We start from the raw sequence: 22,774 nt of genomic DNA on the forward strand, positions 1-22,774 counted from the left end.
TTTTTGATTGATTTATTGATTATGGTAATAATAATAAAAAAAAGGACAAAGTGTTAACTCACGATTCCTTTAGCTGCTGAAGTGACTTTTTCTCTGCCTGCTGATGGAAATGCATGTTCTTTATAATGCTGGCTCGGAACAGCTCAAAACCCCTTAATGCACACACGCAAAAAATCAGATCAGAAAATATATTTGATATCTTAGAAATACCCTAAATTATTCACTAAATCACTGGTTTTGTTGTATTCCACTCAACTTTGAAAGTCAAAATTTCTGAACTTTTTATACTTTGTAAAGTTTTTGGTTACAAAGTAATTTTGTAAAACCTTTGAATTCACCCTAGCCTAGATGACCCCCCCCCCCCCTCAAAAAAAAACCTTGGCGGCCTCTACAAAGTTAATGATAAACATTATTACTGCATAATATTAACTGATATTAATGAATAAATTATTTGCACAAATGGCATAATTTGTCTGTTAAAATTCGTTCACTTGAAATAAAAATGCTAGCATTGCTATTTTGTTTCTTTATACATCATCTTCAGAGAATCAGACAAGAGAAGACTATGACTGTAAGTCTGGTATGTTGAGGAATGTCTCACACCTGACTTTGCATGGACTACATGAAATAACAGCCCCTTCTGATGTGTCCAGCAGGGGGCGCACTTACTGAGAGGCTTGTCGCGCTGATGCTTGAAGATCTGCAGATACGTGCAAGAAATAAAAACTGAGGAAGACTCTTCTCTGAAGCAGGAGGAAGAAGAAACAGATACTGTCCCAAATAATGCCAGCTTCTTCCACAGGCAGTGAGCATTCATTATCAGACACTGAATTAGCTGAGGAAGAAACATACACACACACACACACACAAAAAAAGTTCGTCTCGTTACTACAAACACCTCTATCATCGGAAATTTGAATATATTTTCATATTTTAAATGAGCAGACATTTCATTTGCTTACAGTAGCTGACTAAATTCTTAATCAGATTGATTTAAAAGTATGAACATGTTTTTGAACTACTGCTTTAGGAAGCTGCCTAGTAATACAAGAAAGAAAAAAAAAACACTTCATATAAATCTTAATACCTTACGCAGTAAATTAAACTTAAGTTGGGTAAATTTAACTTGTGTTCTTATTGGTCAATTCCCACACTAAGCAGGCGAATATTTTAAATTTCATTACATGATATTTCAGTGTTAACCATGAGAACATAACAGCACTGCTATGTCTCTCAAAACACTGCACTTTCTTTTTTTATATTAACAGTTTGGAATAATTAATTGCCACTATTTTGTGAGTCCTTAATTTTTTTTACTATTGACAAAAACAACAAATGTTGTAGTCTTTATGTAAAATAATGTAACAATGTACTAGGGCTGCCCTCAACTAAAGATTTTTCTACTTGATTAGTAGACAACTAAAGCGATTAGCGATTCATTGAATGAATTAAATATATACTGGAGGTTGGAGAAGTAAACCATAATGAGCCTTTAATATATAGCCTATTCGGCACTCAATACGCTGAGTTTTGTGCCGCACTCCAGTGCATGGAGACAGAGATGACAAAAGCGTGTTCCGATTGTTTCCTTTTTTTTTTTTACAAAAGCATGTCTTGTTAATATTGTAAGTGTAAACAAATAAACACAGACAAAAATGTACAAGTTGGGAACCACTGCTCTAGGACAACACAGAAGTAGTGTAAAACTCACGGTCATAGTATCCTTTGACTGTGCACACCAGACTAAAGAGCTGAATCACCCAGCAGAAGTTCTTCTGCATCTCCAACACAAACACACAGGCCAGGATCTAAGACAAGAACAGATATGTTGCAAGAAAGTTGTTCTCTTTGTAGCTGTTTGGCTCAGTCAACTGAATGAAGGACTGCTCACTCACAGACAGGATGTTCTTGGAAATGATCACAGCCACATTGTAAATGATCAGACAGTCCCACATGACCAGACGTGTACGTGATGGCTTGATCAGCAGCCGTGTGCCGAAGAGCAGGAAGAAGAAGCAGGCCATAAGATACCCCAAACCAAACACACTGATCCGAGTGGCTCCGGTCACAAACACCACCGACAGCACAAACCAGAACATGTACCGGAACACCAGGACCTTTGCCATGTCCAGATTGGACCTTCAGTACATAGAGACACACAGATGTTATATTTAATACAAGAAACGGATGATGAAATGAGTTCCTAAAAATTACAAAATATAACAGCTTAGTTGTTATCATAGCTGGTGCCACAGCAAAGGGGGCTCGGGTGGAGAGCGTGCAATCTGCAATCGGGAGCAGTTGCTTTTCTATAAATGTGTTTGTAATAAATCCATAAAGATGTTTTTTGAATCAGGAGAGGAAAATGCAGAGATCAAGCACCATTTACAAGCGAAAAAACTGTTTTAAAATAATATAGTATGACACTGGATTTTGCTGTGAGAGGACAAAAAGGGATGGACTCTGTCACTGAAGGAAATGTTATTATGGATTTTAACCTGAAGCAAGAGTTTAAAATGCCTGATGGATCTCTTTCTTACAAACACACTGCTTTTCACTTCACAATATGGTAATTAATGGACTGGAGTCATGTGGATTACTTGTGGATTATTGTGGTGTTTTTTTATCGGCTGTGTGGTCAACATTCACTGCAGAGTGAGTCCAATAGTGAGTAAGTGCTGTACTGCATTTCAATATTTCTCCAGTCTGTTCTGTTGGCAAAAACTCATCTACATCCTGGATGCCCTGAGGGTGAACACAATGTCTGCATATTTTTTTGTTAATTTTTGGGTGCATTATTCCTTTAAAGCTCCTTTTGCACTAGGTCCATGATAAAGTTTTTATTTCTCATTCTTAACTAAAGTACACACAATATGTTACCTGCAGTTGATGAAGTTTGGGGCTGGGTTGAAGGGCATATCCTCCATGGGCTCAGGGTTGTCTTTGTTCTCACCTCCCAAGACCATCCACTCTTCCTTTTTCTCATTTTCAAACACAGCCCACTGCTGAGAAGCACACATCAGCAGAAGGAAGTCCGCTGCAACAGAACATTTTGTAAACATTTTGTGTATTTTGGAGGGGCCTCAGTTTACCTTACATCTACCTTATTTTTCAAAGCAGAATTCAATAGCCACTAATGGTAAATAACCAGAAGAACAGCAACACATTTTTTTTTTAGTATTCTGACAAAATAGATAGATGGATAGATACACAGACAGAGAGAGAGATAGATAAAATAAAGGTTTTTGAGGAAAACATTCCAGGATTTTTCTCCATATAATGGACATCAATGGGGATCAAGGCTTCAAAGGGTTTTACACGATCCCAGCTGAGGAATAAAGGTCTTATCTAGTGAAACGATCAGTCATTTTCTACAGAAAGAAAAAAATTTATATACTTTTAATCACAAGTACTTGTATGGCACTAGCTTTGTGATGCGCAACCGCAAATTCACGTACGGTTAGCGCTTCGTCTGTGTACTCCAGTTCAGAAAGCTAGGGTAGGGTGAAAAACTCCATCTTATTTTCTCCTCCAACATCAAAATTGTCCGACATTGTTGTTTTACCGTTTTTAGTAAAGGTCATTTGACTTTCTCTGTATGTTCGCTTTATAAACACTGGGTCAGTGCTTCTGCCTATGTCACGAGTGACCTTTCCAATGTTACTACGTAATGAATGAGGCACAGTTAGTGCAAGACTAGCATTTGTGGTTAAAAAGTATTTTAAAAAATTAGTTTCGCTAGACAAGACCCTTATTCCTCAGTTGGGATCGTAAATCCACACTTTGCTGAAGAAGCATTAGCAAACTCTTGAGCAGCAACAACAGAACCATGTTCTCTGACATTGTTGTGTATATTTGTATGCGCCTGCATTTAAAATCAACAAGTACTGTGCATGTCTACATAGCTAACACGTACTACACATACGCATGTCACCGTTTTCAAAGATTCCCACGTTGGGAGTTTATATGGAAACGATAATGGTGCCATTTTCAAAAACTTGCACTATGAAACCCGTTTTCAAAAATATGTGTTTTCAGTCCCCAAAACATCATTGTCGTGTAAACGAACAGGAAAAACACAAAGCATTTCCAGTTTTTGGTTGAAAATGTTGTCGTGTAAATGGCCCCTGAGTCACTGTATTTGATTAACTAGGTTTTGATGTTCTTTTGGTTTTAAATAATACAACAACTGTACTGAAAAGTCATTGTTTTGTAAAAAAAAAACACATACAGACAAATCATAGGTCGCAGGAAAAAGGAATATAAAAGGAATACTGCTGTAAAAAAAGCACCTTATTTGTTTAAAGTGTTTACAAACCAAATGTTATTACACTTTTGTTCATATAGCAGTACTTTTAAATGAAAAAAGTGCACTACTTTTGAATTCATTATTAGTTTTGTGCATAACAATATGATTAATTGCGACTAATTACAGACAATGATGCAATTAAAATGTTTTACCGTTGCCCAACACTAGGCTTAAGTGTCCATATACATTTTGAGGCTACTATAGGTAGGATAACTGGTGAGTAATTATATTGCTGTTCTGTTGGTGGTTCAGTTGAAGGTGTCACTTACATATGAGGTTCCTAGAGTTGGGGATGGTGTAGAAATCAGGTAAGTAGATCCATTTAACCAGAGCTGAATGGATAGTTACAGATGTTTTCCATCTCCAAGGGTAATCTATTGCCATGTGAGACATGTCAGGTTATCATAGTCTGGTCACTTACAGAGAAAACTTGTATTAATACTAAGCAGCATAGAAAGCATGTACCGTATTTTCTGCACTATAAGGAGCACTTAAAAGCCCTTAATTTTCTCAAAAAACGACAGTGTGCCTTATAATCCGGAGCGCCTTATATATGGATCAAGGTTTTGTTGACATTCCCTTTAGCACAGCTCCATCTAGTGGATGCATAACGCAAACCCAGTCAAACGTCTGACTGCAGTATCTTGTATTCTATGCGCCTTATAATCCGGTGCGCCATATATATGAAAACAGTTCTAAAATAGGCCATTCATTGAAGGTGCTCCTTATAATCCGGTGCACTTTATAGTGCGGAAAATACGGTAATCTGTGGTAATTCTTGGTCACAGGCATCAGACAGCTGTCTGTAGATATTGCAGTGTTTTGCTGTTACACACCATAGCTAGTTAATATAACCATAGAATGTTAATATTAATAGCATCTTAATATCTTAATGCCTTATAGTCCTATTTAGCAGAGTGAAAATGCTACAAACAGTTGGCATATGCTATATATAGAATATATCATCCTATGCGAGTATACTATGTTTGAATGTGGATAAAGTTAGATATGCTAGTGTACCCAATTTTTTAATAAAGAGCTGGGTAACTATATAGTTAGATTTTTAATTAGTTATAGTTAGAAAATTCAGGCATTTGTGATTTATCTCTTTATGTAAGCGTACTGTATGCATGCAAAGATTGGATATAACATATACTCAAACTTTACATAGAGTTAATATAGTCCCACTTTCCGATGATATAACAATCAAGAGGTTGAGATTTGCTATATAGTACCTCACATGAGAGTACAGTTTGTACACCAGGATAAGGTTGAAAAAACTGTATAATAGTTTGAGAATTTGTTATTAATTATTTGTTAATTAAATCTAGTTACAGGGGTTTTGGATACTCACTAAGCAGAGCAGATTTAGAGACTCACAGCCCAACCAGCTAAAAACTAGCTTGGCTGTTAAAAACGGTTAATCTTTTAAAAATGCATCTCAAGGGTCTTGTGTTCTGTTCCATTTCATTGCCAGATGTTGAACCTTTTTTTTTTTTAACAAGAACCCTACTTGTGTGAATGTCCAAACAAAACAAGGCTGTGGAACCCACACATTCCTTTAACGTTAAGCAAAAATGATTGGTGTTAAATTGTTATGGCAATATTAATATTCAGCCAGACATCGCTATTGTTTTGAATAGAGTGGTAGACTCACCTATACAGAGTGCGGGAGGGATGCCCACACACAAAACATATTGGTATATCATGAAGACAACCAGAAACAAGCAGTATTTTGACCAGATCTTAGCAATGGCTGCTCTGCGCCGCTGCACCATGATGGCTACCAACCAACAGCCGTGGATAATAACCAGGAAGTTCATTCGCTGGCCAATTACATTCATAGTCATGAGGAAGCAGATCTAGAGGTGAAAGTGATGCACAAGTTATCATTATATTTAATATTTGTACTTTGATAGAAAGTGATATTGAGAAATGGTTTGACGTATGAATACTGAAATTTGCATCAACATGCATATACAGTGGGTACAGAAAAGAATCACTCCCCTTTAAAACAAAAATCTCATTTTTTTGCTTTGCAGGCTGAAATGAAGATGGAGACAGTTTTTGTTTCATCCAGCTATATTAACATCCAAGTGAAATATATATCGTCAACATGTCAAAAATAAATAAATAATAAAAAAGAAGAAAAAAAGAAAAGAAAAAGAAAATCACTGAGTTAGAATCACTGTCAGTATATTGTAGAACCATCTTTTGCTTTAATTACAGTCTTTAGTTTGTTGGGATACGTCTATACTAACTTTGCAAATCTAGACTTGACAAAATATTTGTCCACTCTTCTTTGCATAACTGCTCAAGTTCTATTCAATTTGATGGTGACCGCTTGTGGACTGCACTCTTCAAATCATTTCACAGATTTTCAATGGTGTTTATGACTAGGCAATGCAAGGACATTCACCTTTTTTCTTCTTCAACCACTGTGTGGTCAGTTTTGCTTTGGGTCATTTGTTGGAAGTTAAACCTTCTCCCCATTCACACCTTTCTGGCAGAGGGCAGCAGATTTTCCTCAAGAATTTGACGGTATTTTGCCCCATCCATTTTTCCTGATAAGTGTTCCAGTCCCTGCTGCAGAGAAACACCCCATAACAGGATATTACCAACTCCATGGTTTACTGGAGGAATGGTGTTATTTGGATCATGAGCTGTATTGGATTTGTGCCAGACATATAATTTGGTCTTGAGGCCAAATAATCAAATTTTAGTCTTATCTGCCTCAGAATCTTCAAGCTCAGTTGTGACTGCATGTGGTCTTTCTCAAGGAGTGGCTTTTCTCTTGCATCCCTCCCATACAAGCCACGTTTGTGGATAATTTGTGATATTGTTTTCACATGCACACAATGACCACTCTGTGTCAAAAATTCCTACAACTGCTTCAGAGTTGCTGTAGGCCTCTTGGTAGACTCTCTCTGACCAGTGTCCTCCTTGGTATCCATCTCGTAACTTGTGCCTGTCCACAACTTTATCCTGGAGATCTTCTGACAGTGTCTTGTCACCCATGGTGGATTGTTTGCTTCAGTTGCACTACCAAGGACTGAAATTCTCTAGTAAAGCTCTTTTCATGTTGATCTAATCAAAATGACCACAGCTGGCTTTGTGTGGCATTAAGAAGGTGGTTAGCTAAGAAGGGGGGTGATCCTTTTTTTCAAGTCATTGATTGATTTTTTATTTTTATTTTTTGAAATATTGGTGTTGGTATATTCACTTGTATGTTATAAGCTGCACTGAGTGAATACAGCTGGATAAAACAAAAACTGTGTCAGTCTTCATTTCAGGCTGAAAAGAAACAAAATGTGATTATTTTGATACAAAATGTGACTTTTTTATACCCACTTTGTGTGTGTGTGTGTATATATATATATATATATATATATATATATATATATACACACACACACTGTATACACACACAATTTCTCATTACTGTAATGCACAATGATCCTTAAGGATGGATTTCACATGATTCTTATGGAAAATATTGGAGAATTTCCAATAGCATGCATTTATGATGTTTTTGGTTTAGGTCGATGTCATACTTCAAGGCCAAACTTGTAGAAGCTGTAGTTGAGCAGGTATTTGATGCAGTGGAGGAGACCTTTGTCCAGCGTGTCACGGGTGGCCTGGGGAAAGATGACTGGAATTGGGGGAGGTGAGCACTGCTTTTGTCTGTAGTGATGAATCTGGTGCCGGTACACTGTTGCCTCAAACACAAGCAGCATCAGGACCAGCAGATGATCCTAACAGAACAGAACACAGAGCTAGTGTGCATTTTACTAAAACCTTAACTCATCTCCAGGTTCACAGGCTTTATGTAGTATACAATACTACAAAGTACACAAAATACTACTTTCTCAAACTGTAGTGTACAACATTGTTGTCATTTGACATCATGAGCTTGCATGTTAAGTTTAGCAAGTGGTGTCCAGTTATTATCTTTAAAATTAAGGTAAACTAACAATTTAGAGATTGAGATTTCACTTACAAAATTGTGACATTTCTGACTTGAGCATAATGTATAAAAATGCCTAAATAAATAAATAAAAATATGCCATATGTGGAGATACTTGCAGGTCAAACATAGTAAGTATCTTTTATTTTGTTCATGTGAAAGGTGAAAAACAATCTCACCTTTGTGTAACCGAGGACAGTAGTATCTTTCCTAACACCAAACCAGTTGGCTGGGTCCACAGGTGCTTTATATAGCGTGGAGTTCAGAACTTCATCCAGTTCTAGACTGGTCTCATTGACCATTGGCTACAATACAGAGAAAAAAAGACTTAAACAATGTGGCCTAAGCCAGCAAGTTTTCATTTTGAAGTTATTTTCCTGTCCTCACTGAAAGTGAAATGTACCGACATAATATCTTGTTTGCTACATCATGCTCAATCTGTTCAAGACACTTCACAATTACGGAATGGAAAGAAACAAACTGGCGAGAAACACAAGGGACATTTCAAGTCTGCTAGACATCTTTTAGGCTGCAAGGCAAAATCCTGTCAGCACAATAGACTAACTATTCTGAAGAGGAAAGTTTAGCCATTTATTTGGCGATAAACACAAGCCTTTTAAGCATCGAACCGGAGGAATAGCCGTAGTGTTTGTAAATCACCTGAGATCCCAAATCCCAAACATCCATAAAACGCAAGACTAAACACATTAACTTCATCCACGCTTGAGGGTATTTGTTTAATTAGTGCTAAGTTTATTAAACCGGCAGGGTGCTGATACGTAACTATCACACAAATCCTGAGCGAGACGATGTTGCCGTTATTAATCTTGGTACACGTGTGGGAGGAACTGCGTACTTGGTGCATGAATGGGTTTAAAACTACTTTGGTAAGTGTAAACAAGATTTTTATATTTTATGAAGTAAATGAGAGTGCTTTTTCATGCAAAAGTCATGAAAAAAGCAAGAAATAATAATATGGTGAAAAAGAATAATAATATGGTGTTCTGAGTAGTTCCATGTGTAGTCCCATATGGCAAAAAATAAATGAGTTCAGGTTTTGTTAAAGTCATACAAGCAAGTGTGTTTGTAAGCATGCGTGTTTAGGTGTCCTGTCTCACCATGGTGCAGTTGTTGGAGTACTCCGCAGGGTTGACGACACTGAGCTGGTACAGCATCTTGCAGACGATGATGACACAAACCCAGATGGTGGAGAGACAGGAGGCCATCGCTCTGAAACGGCCGTAAGGCATGGCAAAACTCCACAGCACAACCAGGACCGAGTTCATTGCAGTTGGCTATGAATGAAGTGGGAAAACAAGAAAGTAAATACAAGGCAAATGAAGTGTGATACACTGACACATTATCACCTTATAACTAGATAGGCAATAGAAGATGGCTGTTTATTTGGTGTGCAGAGAAACTACATAACTACAGGTTATGAAACCGACACAATGAAATGTCCTAAATGATGCCATATGCAGACCTCTAATAGTGCCACCCAGACGACAAAAAAAGCCACAATTTTAACGATGTGCAGCTCCAATACTCTCCAAATGAAACTCTGGATGTGGGTCAAGGTGTCCGAGAATTTCCTAGATAGCACCAGTAGTCTGTCCATCACCAGTGCCCACTTGCTGGGTATTGCTTCTGAAAACAAAGAAAGAACAGACACAAAAATTAGGGGTGTATGTTGAGGATCATATGGATATTGGCCAGTATTAAGTATAAAATTATTTCAATGAGCTACACCAGAATAGAAGCATTTATTACTCTCACCGTCAACCTCTGATGGATCATCACCTTGCTCTGTAATGAGATTTTCCTCCTCAAATCGTACTTCCTCTGTGGAACGAACCAAATCCGGATTCTCTATACCTCTCTTCCTGTGGGGGAAATCAACAACAGCACTGTTAGTAATTATACAAAATAAATAACTAAATAATAATAATAATTCAACAGAAAAGAAAAATCACTAGTCATATTATCTCACATGACTAAATGGAGAAATTTAAATAACCTCCTGGGAATGCATCAGATTAAATTTTTTTTTTTTAAATCTGCAAAAGACACATTTTTGCATCAAAATAAAGATTTATCATTTTTTAAATACATTTTCTATAGTAATTATTACTAAATGCTGGACCGTTCCCATTTTGCTCTGCATATGGAACCTGAAGATTTTTTATTTAAACCAAGAATGAACCGAAATGAAAACATTTATATATATATATATATATATATATAGAAATAAATATATATATATATATATATATATATATATATATATATATATATATATATATATATATATATATATATATATATATATATAAATAAATAAATATATACACATAGGCCTTATATTTATTAACTGTTTAATAAAAATAGCATGCATATGATCCTTTGTGTAAAGGTCTTTTAACTTTTGTTTAGTAGACTGTAGCCTAAGACTATCCTACATTTTGAAATTAACAAAGTACATTTTTTATGTTTTTTTTACATGTTACAATGTTATATAATAATGTTATTGTTGTTTTACTTCTTTCTTTTATCTCATTTTACAATTACATTCATTTCGCAATCCGTCCCTTTGCGCCACCTGGCGGTAGTTTCGTGAATGATTTTAACACGCGACTGAATTACAGTTACACGCGTCGGTAAAGCCCAATTAGGCTGTCCACCATCTGTATGCATTTGTTCAGAGGTAATGTCCATGCCTGTGGATGGGAGTAACATTCTCCAGATCTGTGATCTTCATGAAGGGCTTATGGAAGTAGTGAAGCTGTAGAATACAGGCCAACAGGAAGAAGCCTGGGATCAGGATACTGCTGAAGAGCTCAGATAGTTTAAATGTCTCCAGTCCCATGTCAGCCAACCTAAAGATGGAGAATCACATGTAATCATCACAAAAAAATGTACTTACCCAAACACCGTTCCAAACCCATATGGTATCATTGAACACAATTGTGTGTGATTAGTCTTTTGAATCTTTTTTCCCCTCTTTTGGAGCTTATAGGCCACTTATTTACTTTTATTGTGTTGAAAAGAGCAACAGGAACTTTCAGATAAACTTATTCTTTTGTGTTCCACAAAGACATAAATGAACATGAGTTTGGAATGACATTAAGAACATTCCTTTCATACTTCTTCCGAAACACTTGCAAATTATAGTAAACCAGGGGACATACTGATCTTCTGTGAATCCAGTGAAGTTTCCCCAGTAGCCTGGAAAATCCTCAAACTGAAAGGTGTAAATAGCAATGAGCACCACCATGGTGTAGGCCACCACCATCCACCAGAAGGCCTTTAGCAACCTCCTCCACAGAGAATAGTACACCTAAAAACAGAGAAGATTTTCATTCAATTTTATGACTAAATTTAGTGGAGAAAATTACATTTTATATGTGGGCTGGTAAAACTCTACCTGATACAGACACAGGCAGAGCAGAAATAACAGCATGTAGACGATCTTGTAGGCTACCAACTTCCCTGCAAAGCTGACCATGATGAACATGCCTCCACACACGTAGATCCAGTACTTAGCGTACAGACTCATCACCAGCCCACCCAACACCTTCAAAATCGACTCATTTCGACCTGTGTTCTCTGAAAGAGAGTGAGAGAGAGAAAGACTCTCAAACTTCACTATCTGTAGTGAAATGTGAAACCCTAAAACAAAATGTCTGTTCAACCACTCATTTGCATGGTAGAAAGGCAAAAAATGTTTGTTACTCAGATGACTTTGTTTATAATAGCCAAATTTTATAGTAGTTATATATATATATATATATTTTCTTTTTGTCTCAGTCTCCTATTTTTTGTGCCCTTTTTTTGGAAAAGAGCAGCGTAAACTATCTTTAAATTTTCTCTTTTTGATTTCTATACATTTTGATTTTCATAGTTTTGATTGCCATAAGCATGAATAAATTCATAAATTCAAAAGACATTTTTGCGTAAACTATTCCTTTAAGCAAATGCATTTGAAATGAATTTGAATTCACTGAAAAAAGAAATGTTGCAGGATTAAAAAGTTTCTTTTGTAAAACATATTGCAATATATATATATATATATATATATATATATATATATATATATATATATATATATATATATATATATACACACTTTTTTTTTTACAACAATGTTATTTTTTAGGGATGGCACAGTGAGAAAAAATTTCATCTGGTATACTTATGACAAAAAGGCAGGGCTTTGGACACTTTTGCTTTCTTGGCATCACGGCATCACGTTTTACAAGAAAATATAATCTTTTCACCTTTCACTTTATAAGACTAATACGAATGCTTGTGTAGCATAGGAGTCATGATGACAGAGTAGAGGATCCACATGCAAGGCTTTATCAGAAGTGTAGTCAGAGAGGCATGGTCACACATCGGCAAAACAGTACAATCCAAGGAACAGACACAAGAGTAATCCAATATGCAGGCAATGGTCAGGGCAGGCAGCAAACAATCAATAACAAGGAAACAGTCCAGGGTAAAAACAAGGCATGACATGGCAAGGTAAAGAAACAAAGAACAAGGCAAACAGGAGAACACAGGTAAGCTAAAGGCAAAAAAAAACAAAAAACAGATGCGGTTATGACTGATTGGATCCTTTATAGTCTTTCTAATGTAAAAAGCCGCTGTGAACTGGTGATGAGTGCAGATAAGTCTGGACAAAATATTGTGGGAAAAGGATTCCTGGGTGAATGGTAAAAGTCAGGGTGGAGTGCCCTCTGGTGGAAATCATGGGCGGTCCAGTGTGTGATTGTGACTGCTTGAAAGCTGGATTCATTATTTTTCTTAATAAAAAAACAACTAGAAATAAAACAGTACAATGCTAAACTTATATAAACTTAAATATTACAATGTTTATTAACAAAAACAAATAAGATGAGGCATGGCTTTTACCACATGCTGTATTATATTATTGACTAGTAAATCACAAAGTTTTGCAAACACTGTGGAATCAAATAAATAAAAAATCCTCTGAAAATGTAGTGTAATGTCAGTTAAACCGCAAAAATCAACAGGCTTTTAAAAATTACAACAAAAAGAAAATTAAGACTCAATTGGCTGTCAGAGACAGTTAATGTTTTTGCCAAGAAAACCAACAAGTTAATCTGGTTTAAGAAGTGGCCTTACTTTATTTTTGCATTTCACTTGAAAACCAAATCATCTGCCATCGTTACCTCAGTATTCTAGATGCGCTTTGAGTATAATCCAGCCTTTACTTTCTTCACACACTTAGTGAAACATAACTTCTGTGGCACATGCTTAGGGATGGGACGATAACCGGTTTTATTGATAACCGTGATAAAATGTGCTGAAGGTTAGTTATATCGTTTAAAAATGAATTATCATTAAAACCGTGTTTGATTATCGCGGTTTTAATAACTCACTATTAAATCATGTCCAGCCAGCAACAGTCTGACGCAAGCGCAGCGCACAATGTTTTTTTTGTTTTTTTTCGAGAAGGAATGCAGAGTCAGTGACTTTTCTATGCTTTTCTATGCTTCTACACTTTTCATTGTAAGGAAGGAAATGCCACAGAATTTAATCTTTCTTTAAATTAAGTGCATAGAGTTGCTTGTTTTATTAGTTGTTTGTTGATTATTAAATATAAAACCTGCTGAAATGTTTTCAGTGTGAGCATCAACTATTTTTGAACACTTTCATCTCATTTCAACAAAACCGTGATAATATTGATAATCGTGATAATTTTAGTCACTATAATCGTGATATTAAATTTTCATACCGTCCCATCCCTACACATGCTGTATGGAGCAGAGCAGATGCTTTCAATTTACAATGAACTAAACTGATATTTCATTAAAAAGCAAAATCATGGTGGGGGCGGTACCACAGTGGGCAAGTAATATATTTGGTGTACAGCCGAACACCAGGTAATACCGGTAACAAAGACTACTGCAGCTGTCACAGTTTCTAGCTGGAGTACCCGTGAGCTAAGTGGGCACTCGATTCCAGACTTTGCCCAGACTCATCAGTACTCATTAATTGAAGTCACCTCTCTTCTCAATCTCATCACCTCATCAGCCACACAACTATAATAATTGTGCATACACACTCTCACGTCGCTGATGATTGAATTTTCCTTTCTAGTTTCCGGTTTCCTGATAGTGTTTCAGTGTTTTCCTTTTCTTGTCTTGCTTTGCCTGGCCTTTGTGGTTTTTGGATCTTGGATTTATCTTGTTTTCACAATTGTTTTGGTGCCTGTCCTGACCATTGCTTGTTCTGTGGATTACTCTTTTGCCTGTGCCTTTTATATTTCTGTTTGTTGGTGACCCTGCCTGTTCTGATTATTCTCTTCATAATAAAGCCTTGCACTTGGATCCACTACTCTGTTGTCATACCTAAACTTTACAGAATTATCAACCATACCCGGATCCAGTGGCTTTATTGAGGGTTTCCAGTCCAGCCAGCAGTGGAGATAATGGGTCTTCGCCAAGGTACACGTTCAGTTGAAGACAATGTTGTGGATTTTATTGAACTGGCACATGTGGCTCATTTAAATGAGATAAGCTTGATGATATTTCTCATAGAGGGCTTTCTGAGCCGCTTAGCACTTTGATGCCACTTCATGATCCATATTGCACTTTAGAACAATACATTGTTTTGGCACTTCAATTGAGTGGCTCTGCACTCACTGTGGGTATCATGGAGGAGGAATGTAGCACCATTCCAGAGACTTGTCATAAGATGGCTTCCAACACAGTAACGTCTCGTAAAATAGATGCCATCCCAGAAACTGTTTGCAAGATGGCCACCACCCCAGAGACTTTTGATTAGTTGGCTACTGTAACGATATCAACCTTCATATTCATCCGGAAGAAGGAGGCGGGAACCGGCGGACAATCAAAAACATTTTAATAACAAAATAAACACAAAACAGCGCACCAGCCCCTCACGGACGACTGGTGCGCATAAATAAAAACCAAAACACAACTAAAAGCCCAGGCCTGGTCCTCTCTCGTCCTTCACTGTCGTCGCTCCAGTTTTATATCCTTCCATCTCCTCCATGGGCCTCGAGACCGGTGGGACGAACAGGTGTAGTTCATCTCCAATCACTCCCCCGGCCTCGCTCCCATGTCCCTCGGCCCCGCCCCACTCGTCACATACCCCCATCGCCCCTCGCAGGCCGGGGGGTACTCCCGAGACTGCGCTCTACTCCCCCCCCCCCCCCCTCCCTCCGGGGGGGCGGCTCCCGGGGACCTGCGGGAACCTGGGGGCAGGACAGGCGAGGCGAGAGAAAAGGAGATGGAAGGAGGAGCGACAGAGACGAGAGAGGGGAGAGAGGAAAAAAAAAAAAAAAAATTCCGGTTCCCAGACGCACCGCTGCTCGGCCCTCCACCAGCTGGGTGATCTCCTCCGCGGTGCCTGGCGGTGGCACTGGACGGCCCTCGGCGGACGGCACGACACTCCTCCGCCGCCCGGTGGACGACGACGGCTCCTCCGGTTTTGGGCAGCCGGCAGGAGTCCCCCGTTCCCTGCTCCTCCCCGTTCCGGCGGATGGCAGCAGGCTCCGGCCACCTGGCGAACGGCGCCGACTCCTCCGCTCCCTCACGGACGGCAGCCGTCTCTCCACATCGTGGGCGGCCGGCAGCGAGCTCGCCCGTCCCCGGCAACTCGCTCCAGTCCACCGCCTCGAGCGTCCATGGCGGCACACTCCTCGCCAGCTCGATGGCACCGTGGATTCACCACAGCGGCGAGGGATCTTCAGCAGCGCGTCCCTCCTTCTCCCGGGTTTCGGCACCACTGTAACGATATCAACCTTCATATTCATCCGGAAGAAGGAGGCGGGAACCGGCGGACAATCAAAAACATTTTAATAACAAAATAAACACAAAACAGCGCACCAGCCCCTCACGGACGACTGGTGCGCATAAAATAAAAACCAAAACACAACTAAAAGCCCAGGCCTGGTCCTCTCTCGTCCTTCACTGTCGTCGCTCCAGTTTTATATCCTTCCATCTCCTCCATGGGCCTCGAGACCGGTGGGACGAACAGGTGTAGTTCATCTCCAATCACTCCCCCGGCCTCGCTCCCATGTCCCTCGGCCCCGCCCCACTCGTCACAGCTACAAACCCAGAGACTGTTCACAAAATGGCTGCCAACCAGGAGACCTTCCACGAAATGGCTGTAGTTCCAGAATCTCATCCCATCATGGCTGCTGTCCCAGAGTCTCATCACATCTCAACTGATCTTCCACAGCCTTGTCATGTCTCAGCTGATCTTCCAGAGCCTTATCAGGACTCAGCTGGTCTTCCAGAGCTTTGTCACATCTCAATTGGTCTTCCAGAGCCTCATTACATCTAAGCTAGTCTTCCAGAGCCTCCCTAAACCCTGAATCTGATCCCAAGTCTAGCCCAGAGGAGTCTCCTAACCTCAAGTTTAACCCAGACAGGCTATCTGTTCTAGACCAGAGTCCAGTGCAGGCTCCAGCCCAGGATCAGCCGGGATCCAGCTCTAGTCCCTGAATCCAGCTCTAGTCCCTTACTCCCTGAATCCGCTACAGAGTTTGCTCCTAGTCCAGAGCCCACTCCAGAATCCATTCCAGAGTTTGTTCCTCCAGAGTGCCCTCCATTTTCCACTTCTCCAGAGCACCATCCAATGTCTGCTCCAGTCCCAGAGCCCTTTCCTGTCCCTGAGTCCATTCCAGTTTTCTCTAAAGTGGCAATTTCTGTTGCAGAACCTTTCACAGTGGAAATATTCACTCCAACACCTTTCGAGACCATAGCAGCACTCTCCCTCGAGCCCTGTCAAACCAGTCTCAGCCCTAGAAGCCAATCATGAACTCTCAGCCTTCCCTCTTACGGTCTCTAATTGTGCTATTCCAGAGCATGGTACGACTCTGCTAGGCACGGCTCAGTATAGTATGGCACGGCTCTGCAAGGTTTGCGTTTCCACTGCAGTTTAGTATTGCTTTAGAGTGGACTGCTGCGACTACTAGAAAAAACTTTTCATTCCGCATTGCCCTATTAAGCTCTCACTGGATCCGCAGCTCTGCTATCAATGAGAGGAACATCTGTATTTCCACAACAGACAATGGCAATTTGGTTGTTAAAAAACTGCGCTTGTTCAAAACAATTGTCAAAACATCCTTCGCGGGCTGAGCTGATTTAAATCTAGCGGATCTTTTGTGTTTGTATCAGAAGTTCAGTGACACAGGTACTGACAATACTCTCTGGCCAATCTGTGATCAGCAGACTTTACGCATCAAATTTTGGTAATGGTATGGTCCACTAACTAAAAAAAGTACCAGGTGCCTGGTACTGTACCCAGTGGAAAAACCCACCCTCGCTCAGCGCCCCGTCCCGGTCAAACAGGCCATTCCTGAACACTCAGTTTACCCTGTCACGGCTATAGAGGCGATCTGTGAACACTCTGCATGTCCTGTTATGGCTAAGAGGGCTGTTTATGAAACTTCTGTCTGTTCTGTTAAGGCTAAGAAGGCCATTACTGAACTCTCCATCTGTCCGGTTCTGACCAAGGGGATCAATTCTGAACTCTGTGACTGTCCTATTCTGTTCAAGTAGCCCTTTCCTGAACTTTTTTGTTGCTCTGCTTCAGTCAATAAGGCTGATCCTGAGCTCTCTGATTACCGTCATGTCCAAGGAGGTCGGTTCTGAGCTCTTTGCCTGTCCCATTAGGGCTTGGAAGGCTGTTTCTGAACCATTAGTTTGTCCTGTCACAGTCAATGAAACCTTCAGTAAACTTCCAGCCTGTCCTGTCACAGTCAAAAGGGCTACCCCTGAATTCTCATCCTGTCCTGTACCGCCCATGGAGGTCATCCTTAAACTTGTATCCTGTCTCGGCCCAGTCGCAGAAACCGTCTGGGAACTCTATGACTGTTCTGTCATGGTCAAAGTAGGCAGTAATGAATGCTCTGCCTATCCTGTTACGGCCACATAGGCCGCTGTTAACCTCTCTGTGCTTTTTGTTACAGTTAGATCTGCTTTGCAGCGGTCATCTGCTTCACCGTAGGAATCTTCAAATCCATCTGCTCTGCTGTGGTGGTCATCTATAATCTGGTGGTCTTTGGCTCCACTTATCCCATCCTGGTGGTCTTCAGATCTGTCGGTTCCACCCTGGTGGTTCCCAACTCTGCGCATAATAATCCATAATAAAGCCTTGCACTTGTATCCACTACTCTGTTGTCACGCCTAAACATTTCAGCAGCAAGCCTAGTTCTTTTTTAATACACTGTTGAGTGTTGAGTGAAAGAAATGGGAAGAAAAGACAAGGTGGAGCAGACAGGGAATTACGAATGCTTTGAAAATGATGATTAATAGACAGTGATTAATGATTTACTTTCCTTAACTTCCTGAATGAATCAGAAATGAATCTTTTTTCTTTTATGTCATGGCTTTGTGGTTAGTACTCTTGTTCCAGACAAATGGCAGGGTGTTCATGTCAATGTCACCTTTATTTATATAGCGCTTTAAACAAAATACATTGCTTCAAAGCAACTGAACAACATTCATTAGGAAGATTTTCATGTGGTAGATTTGAGTTTGAGTCCGGTCCCTGTGATGTTTTGACCCACGCCCCACCATCACTTTCTGTTCTCTCTGTATTTGATCTATCAGCAAAATGGCGCAACAGCAAATGCAATTATCTATTGAGATCCTGTTGCTCTCGCTCACCTCCAGTGGTTACCTCCTGCAATGGTGCAGTCACTCTCTTCTTCCTGCTGAACATGTCCTTTACCGACTGTCTCAGTAAAAGCCAAAATGTCAAGGTAAACAGCAGCTGAGAACAAAGAGAAAAAGAGTGAAGCAATATTTACACTTTTCTCAGTGTATTATGAAACATCATGAGAATTATGACTGATCATGTAGTTTACGTATGGTTGGATTGTCTAAAGATGTAGCAAGTGAGTACAAGTTTTCCTATATTTCACAATATTCAAGGTTTATTGCAGCCATCTGTATCTCAATACATAAAACCATTTAAATTTTGAATTTTATAAAGAAAACCAACAAAACACATTCTACCTTTTCTGACCCATCCATTTCAAGTTTTGGAGTTGCCACTAAGAAGCTAATTAGTTGAATTAGGTGTGTTTGAGTAAGAAGATTTTGAAAATGTGTACTGTTGGTGTGCCTTCAGGAACATGGGGGTATTCCAGAAAGCAGGTTAAGTGACATACCCGGGTATGTTTAAGAGTAAGTAAGCGGATAACCTCAACTTTCGTTTACAAAAACGGAGGTAACTTTCAGGGTATGTTAGTAGTCATGGCAACTCACTCTCTGAACTTAAACTGCTCCGGAGCAGGTTATGTTCCAGGGTTAGTTCACAGTGGGCGTGGGCGTGACGGATAGCGCACAACATTATATAATATTACAATATGTAATATAGCCTATTATATATATATATATAAAGTGAAATAACTGAACATAAATATACGAGCCTGAAAAAAATCCTAATTTTTGATGAAAATTTCAGATGGCATTTAGAGGCTTTTACATCTGAACTCTTTATATATATACAGTACAGACCAAAAGTTTGGACACACCTTCTCATTCAAAATGGTTTTTTTTATTTTCATGACTATGAAAAGTGTAGAGTTACACTGAAGGCATCAAGGGCTATTTGACCAAGAAGGAGAGTGATGGGCTGCTGCGCCAGATGACCTGGCCTCCACAGTCACCGGACCTGAACCCAATCGAGATGGTTTAGGGGTGAGCTGGACCGCAGACAGAAGGCAAAAGGGCCAACAAGTGCTAAGCATCTCTCGGGGAACTCCTTCAAGACTGCTGGAAGACCATTTCAGGTGACTACCTCTTGAAGCTCATCAAGAGAATGCCAAGAGTGTGCAAAGCAGTAATCAAAGCAAAAGGTGGCTACTTTGAAGAACCTACAATATGACATATTTTCAGTTGTTTCACACTTTTTTGTTATGTATATAATTCCATATATAATTCCACATGTGTTAATTCATAGTTTTGATGCTTTCAGTGTGAATCTACAATTTTCATAGTCATGAAAATAAAGAAAACTCTTTGAATGAGAAGGTGTGTCCAAACTTTTGGTCTGTACTGTATATAAATATATATATATATATTTGATATGTTAATGAGGAAGAGCTAATATAAGTAATAAATAAGGTAATATTATTCTAATATGATTATTTCTTTTATTGGCATATATAAGAGTTATCTGCATAAATTATAAAACACTATGACAAGGTAATGTTTAACTTATATATATTTATTTATTTTATTTATTACATTTTATATTATCTCACAAATGGATCAGCATTTTCTATAATGTCGAAATTCTAAATCAAAATACATATCTGATATAACGTAATATATAATTAGCATAAAACAAACAATATAATTCACATTCTCAACGATTAAAGATTAAATGAAAAAAATAAAATAAAAATGATTGCACAGCCATCAATTAGGTGGCGCTATGCACTAAGCATGTAAACAACTAATGAACTAAAGAAGAAGAAAGAAATAGATTGGCACGCTTTTTCTTAGCGTCCATTTCTATAGTGACTTGTCGATTCATCTGTTGAGAATGTCTTGAGTCTTAATCAGGAACATACTCTGAGTTGAATTACTCCCGGACGCGTTTTTGGAACCACATACCTCAAGTAAGCAAGGTTTGGGGTTAATCATCCAAGAGTTCAGGGTTTAGTTCACGGTACGTTAACCCTGCTTTCTGGAATACACCCCAGGGCTGGAAAACTCTTGACTTAAAAGAACAGACTAGGTTCAATACAATTCAAGTCAATCTTGACAGCCTTTGAGGTGTAATGGTGATTATCCACCAAAAAAAATCAACTTCTCCCTTGTTTTCTTAAATTAAATGAAAATAAAAAAAGTTTGAGGCACTTACAATGGAATTGAATGGGGAACATTTTTGGAGGATTTAAATGCAGAAATGTGAAGCTTATGATTTTCTTAAATCACAACAACTGATCGGTTGAAAGTTTGAGATTAAAAAAAGTTGTTTTAAACAGTTTTACAGTCATTTTAGGGTTCTAAGTATCATGTTGGCATGAAAACTATATTGCAAAACTTGTATGCAAGTTCACACAAAAAAGATTACGGGATTTTTAAAACTATATCATGTTAAAGGGGAGGTTTAATGCTATTTCATGCATTCTGACTTAGTCACTGTTAAAGAGTTGGATTCTCATCATAAAAGTTGCCAAAGTTTTAAAAAACAAGTTGGACTTACAGTATGAAAGAGTATTTCTATGCCTTCATGACATCGCAAAGGGCAGGATTCCTTGTATGGGCACTCTCCCAGAAGAGTGTGCGCACATCAGCCGAAGCAAGAGCAGCCAATTTCAACAAATTATGCAGATTTGTCGGCATTTCGGTGATGATTGTTTTATAAAAAAACAAATCTGTATTCTTCGGCGATATGATGGATGCAATACTACTCTTTAAATACTAAAGATTAACATGAGATTGGTGGAAACTGCATGTGTGATGCAGTGTCCCCTTTAAACTCATATCATTTATTGTTTATTTGTCTTGTGGCTATACTACTGAACCAGTGAGAATTTTATAATTTCATAAACTTTTATAATTTTAATTTCAAAGTCATTTTAGAGTTTTAGCTATAATAGTGCTATGGATATGATGTGCAAAATTGTATACAACTTGTATTGTTTATGTCTTATGGCTATACAATTAAACCACTAAGAACTTTATTGATTACGTATAGGCCCCATTCTCTTCTACTGTAAGTTCCTCACTGTAATCCTTTTTTTTTTCAAAGAAAAGGAAGGCCAAAAGAAATTTTCATGCTGTAGAAAATGCTCTAAATGTTTGATTGAACTAAGATCTATTGAACCCAGAAAGTTTTCAATATAAATATCAACAGCAACTTATTAAATATCAACTTGTATAACATGATAATGGCAGTCATTAAAAAAAAAATAATAATAATAAAATAAATAAATTTGCTAGTGCTCCACTGTGCTCACCATGGCTCCCAAGCGCAAACAGGGGTACTGTGCTCGGTCCAAACCCAGCTGGTGCAGGCTCATGGTGCCAATGTGCTGGGGCAGTTCCGTTTCTAGGTCCATGGCCCACACATACTGCAGGCAGCAAAGTGCTAAGCCATACAGCAGGATAAAGGGAGAGCAAAGAGTGGCAAAGCGTTGACGTGCCCGCAGCATCCAGATAACACACGACCACAGCAGGAGCACAAATGTCAGCCAACTATGGTATGTTATACTCCACACCTGCAGGGGGGCAAGAATACAAATACACATTCATCACACACATCAAAAACATATTCTTGAAGATTGTCTTGATATAGAAAGGAATGGAAATGATTTTGAACATATTTTGAACATATTTTGTAGACCAAAACCCAAAAATTAGTAAGCATTTGATCACTTCAATTTCCATCGTTCTGAAGTCACTGTTTTTACTCACACTCTTGCAAACTATTTAACTCAACCTTCAGGGAATTTTTATTTATTTATTTATTTTTAA

The 22,774-nt window shown here is 38.8% G+C and overlaps 1 protein-coding gene across 3 annotated transcripts in view; it reads right to left on the reverse strand.

The window, feature by feature from the left end:
* LOC132109733 (piezo-type mechanosensitive ion channel component 1-like) overlaps positions 1 to 22,774 on the reverse strand; it is a 131,521-nt gene that overhangs the window by 14,407 nt on the left and 94,340 nt on the right. For 2 of the 3 annotated variants that reach the window (XM_059516054.1, XM_059516047.1), the window contains exons 12-28: positions 22,258 to 22,518; positions 18,947 to 19,052; positions 11,701 to 11,882; positions 11,465 to 11,613; positions 10,994 to 11,152; positions 10,053 to 10,159; positions 9,760 to 9,923; positions 9,395 to 9,571; positions 8,456 to 8,581; positions 7,864 to 8,064; positions 5,967 to 6,171; positions 4,579 to 4,683; positions 2,881 to 3,037; positions 1,896 to 2,139; positions 1,712 to 1,808; positions 670 to 835; positions 63 to 152 (exon numbers count right to left, since the gene is read on the reverse strand). In XM_059516054.1, coding sequence (XP_059372037.1) covers positions 63 to 152; positions 670 to 835; positions 1,712 to 1,808; positions 1,896 to 2,139; positions 2,881 to 3,037; positions 4,579 to 4,683; positions 5,967 to 6,171; positions 7,864 to 8,064; positions 8,456 to 8,581; positions 9,395 to 9,571; positions 9,760 to 9,923; positions 10,053 to 10,159; positions 10,994 to 11,152; positions 11,465 to 11,613; positions 11,701 to 11,882; positions 18,947 to 19,052; positions 22,258 to 22,518 — 2,696 coding nt within the window. The remainder of the gene's footprint in view (positions 1 to 62; positions 153 to 669; positions 836 to 1,711; positions 1,809 to 1,895; positions 2,140 to 2,880; positions 3,038 to 4,578; positions 4,684 to 5,966; positions 6,172 to 7,863; positions 8,065 to 8,455; positions 8,582 to 9,394; positions 9,572 to 9,759; positions 9,924 to 10,052; positions 10,160 to 10,993; positions 11,153 to 11,464; positions 11,614 to 11,700; positions 11,883 to 18,946; positions 19,053 to 22,257; positions 22,519 to 22,774) is intronic. The other variant, XM_059516062.1, reaches the window with a different exon arrangement.

This window comes from Carassius carassius, chromosome 2 (genome assembly GCF_963082965.1).
Source record: "Carassius carassius chromosome 2, fCarCar2.1, whole genome shotgun sequence".
Taxonomy (NCBI): domain Eukaryota; kingdom Metazoa; phylum Chordata; class Actinopteri; order Cypriniformes; family Cyprinidae; genus Carassius; species Carassius carassius.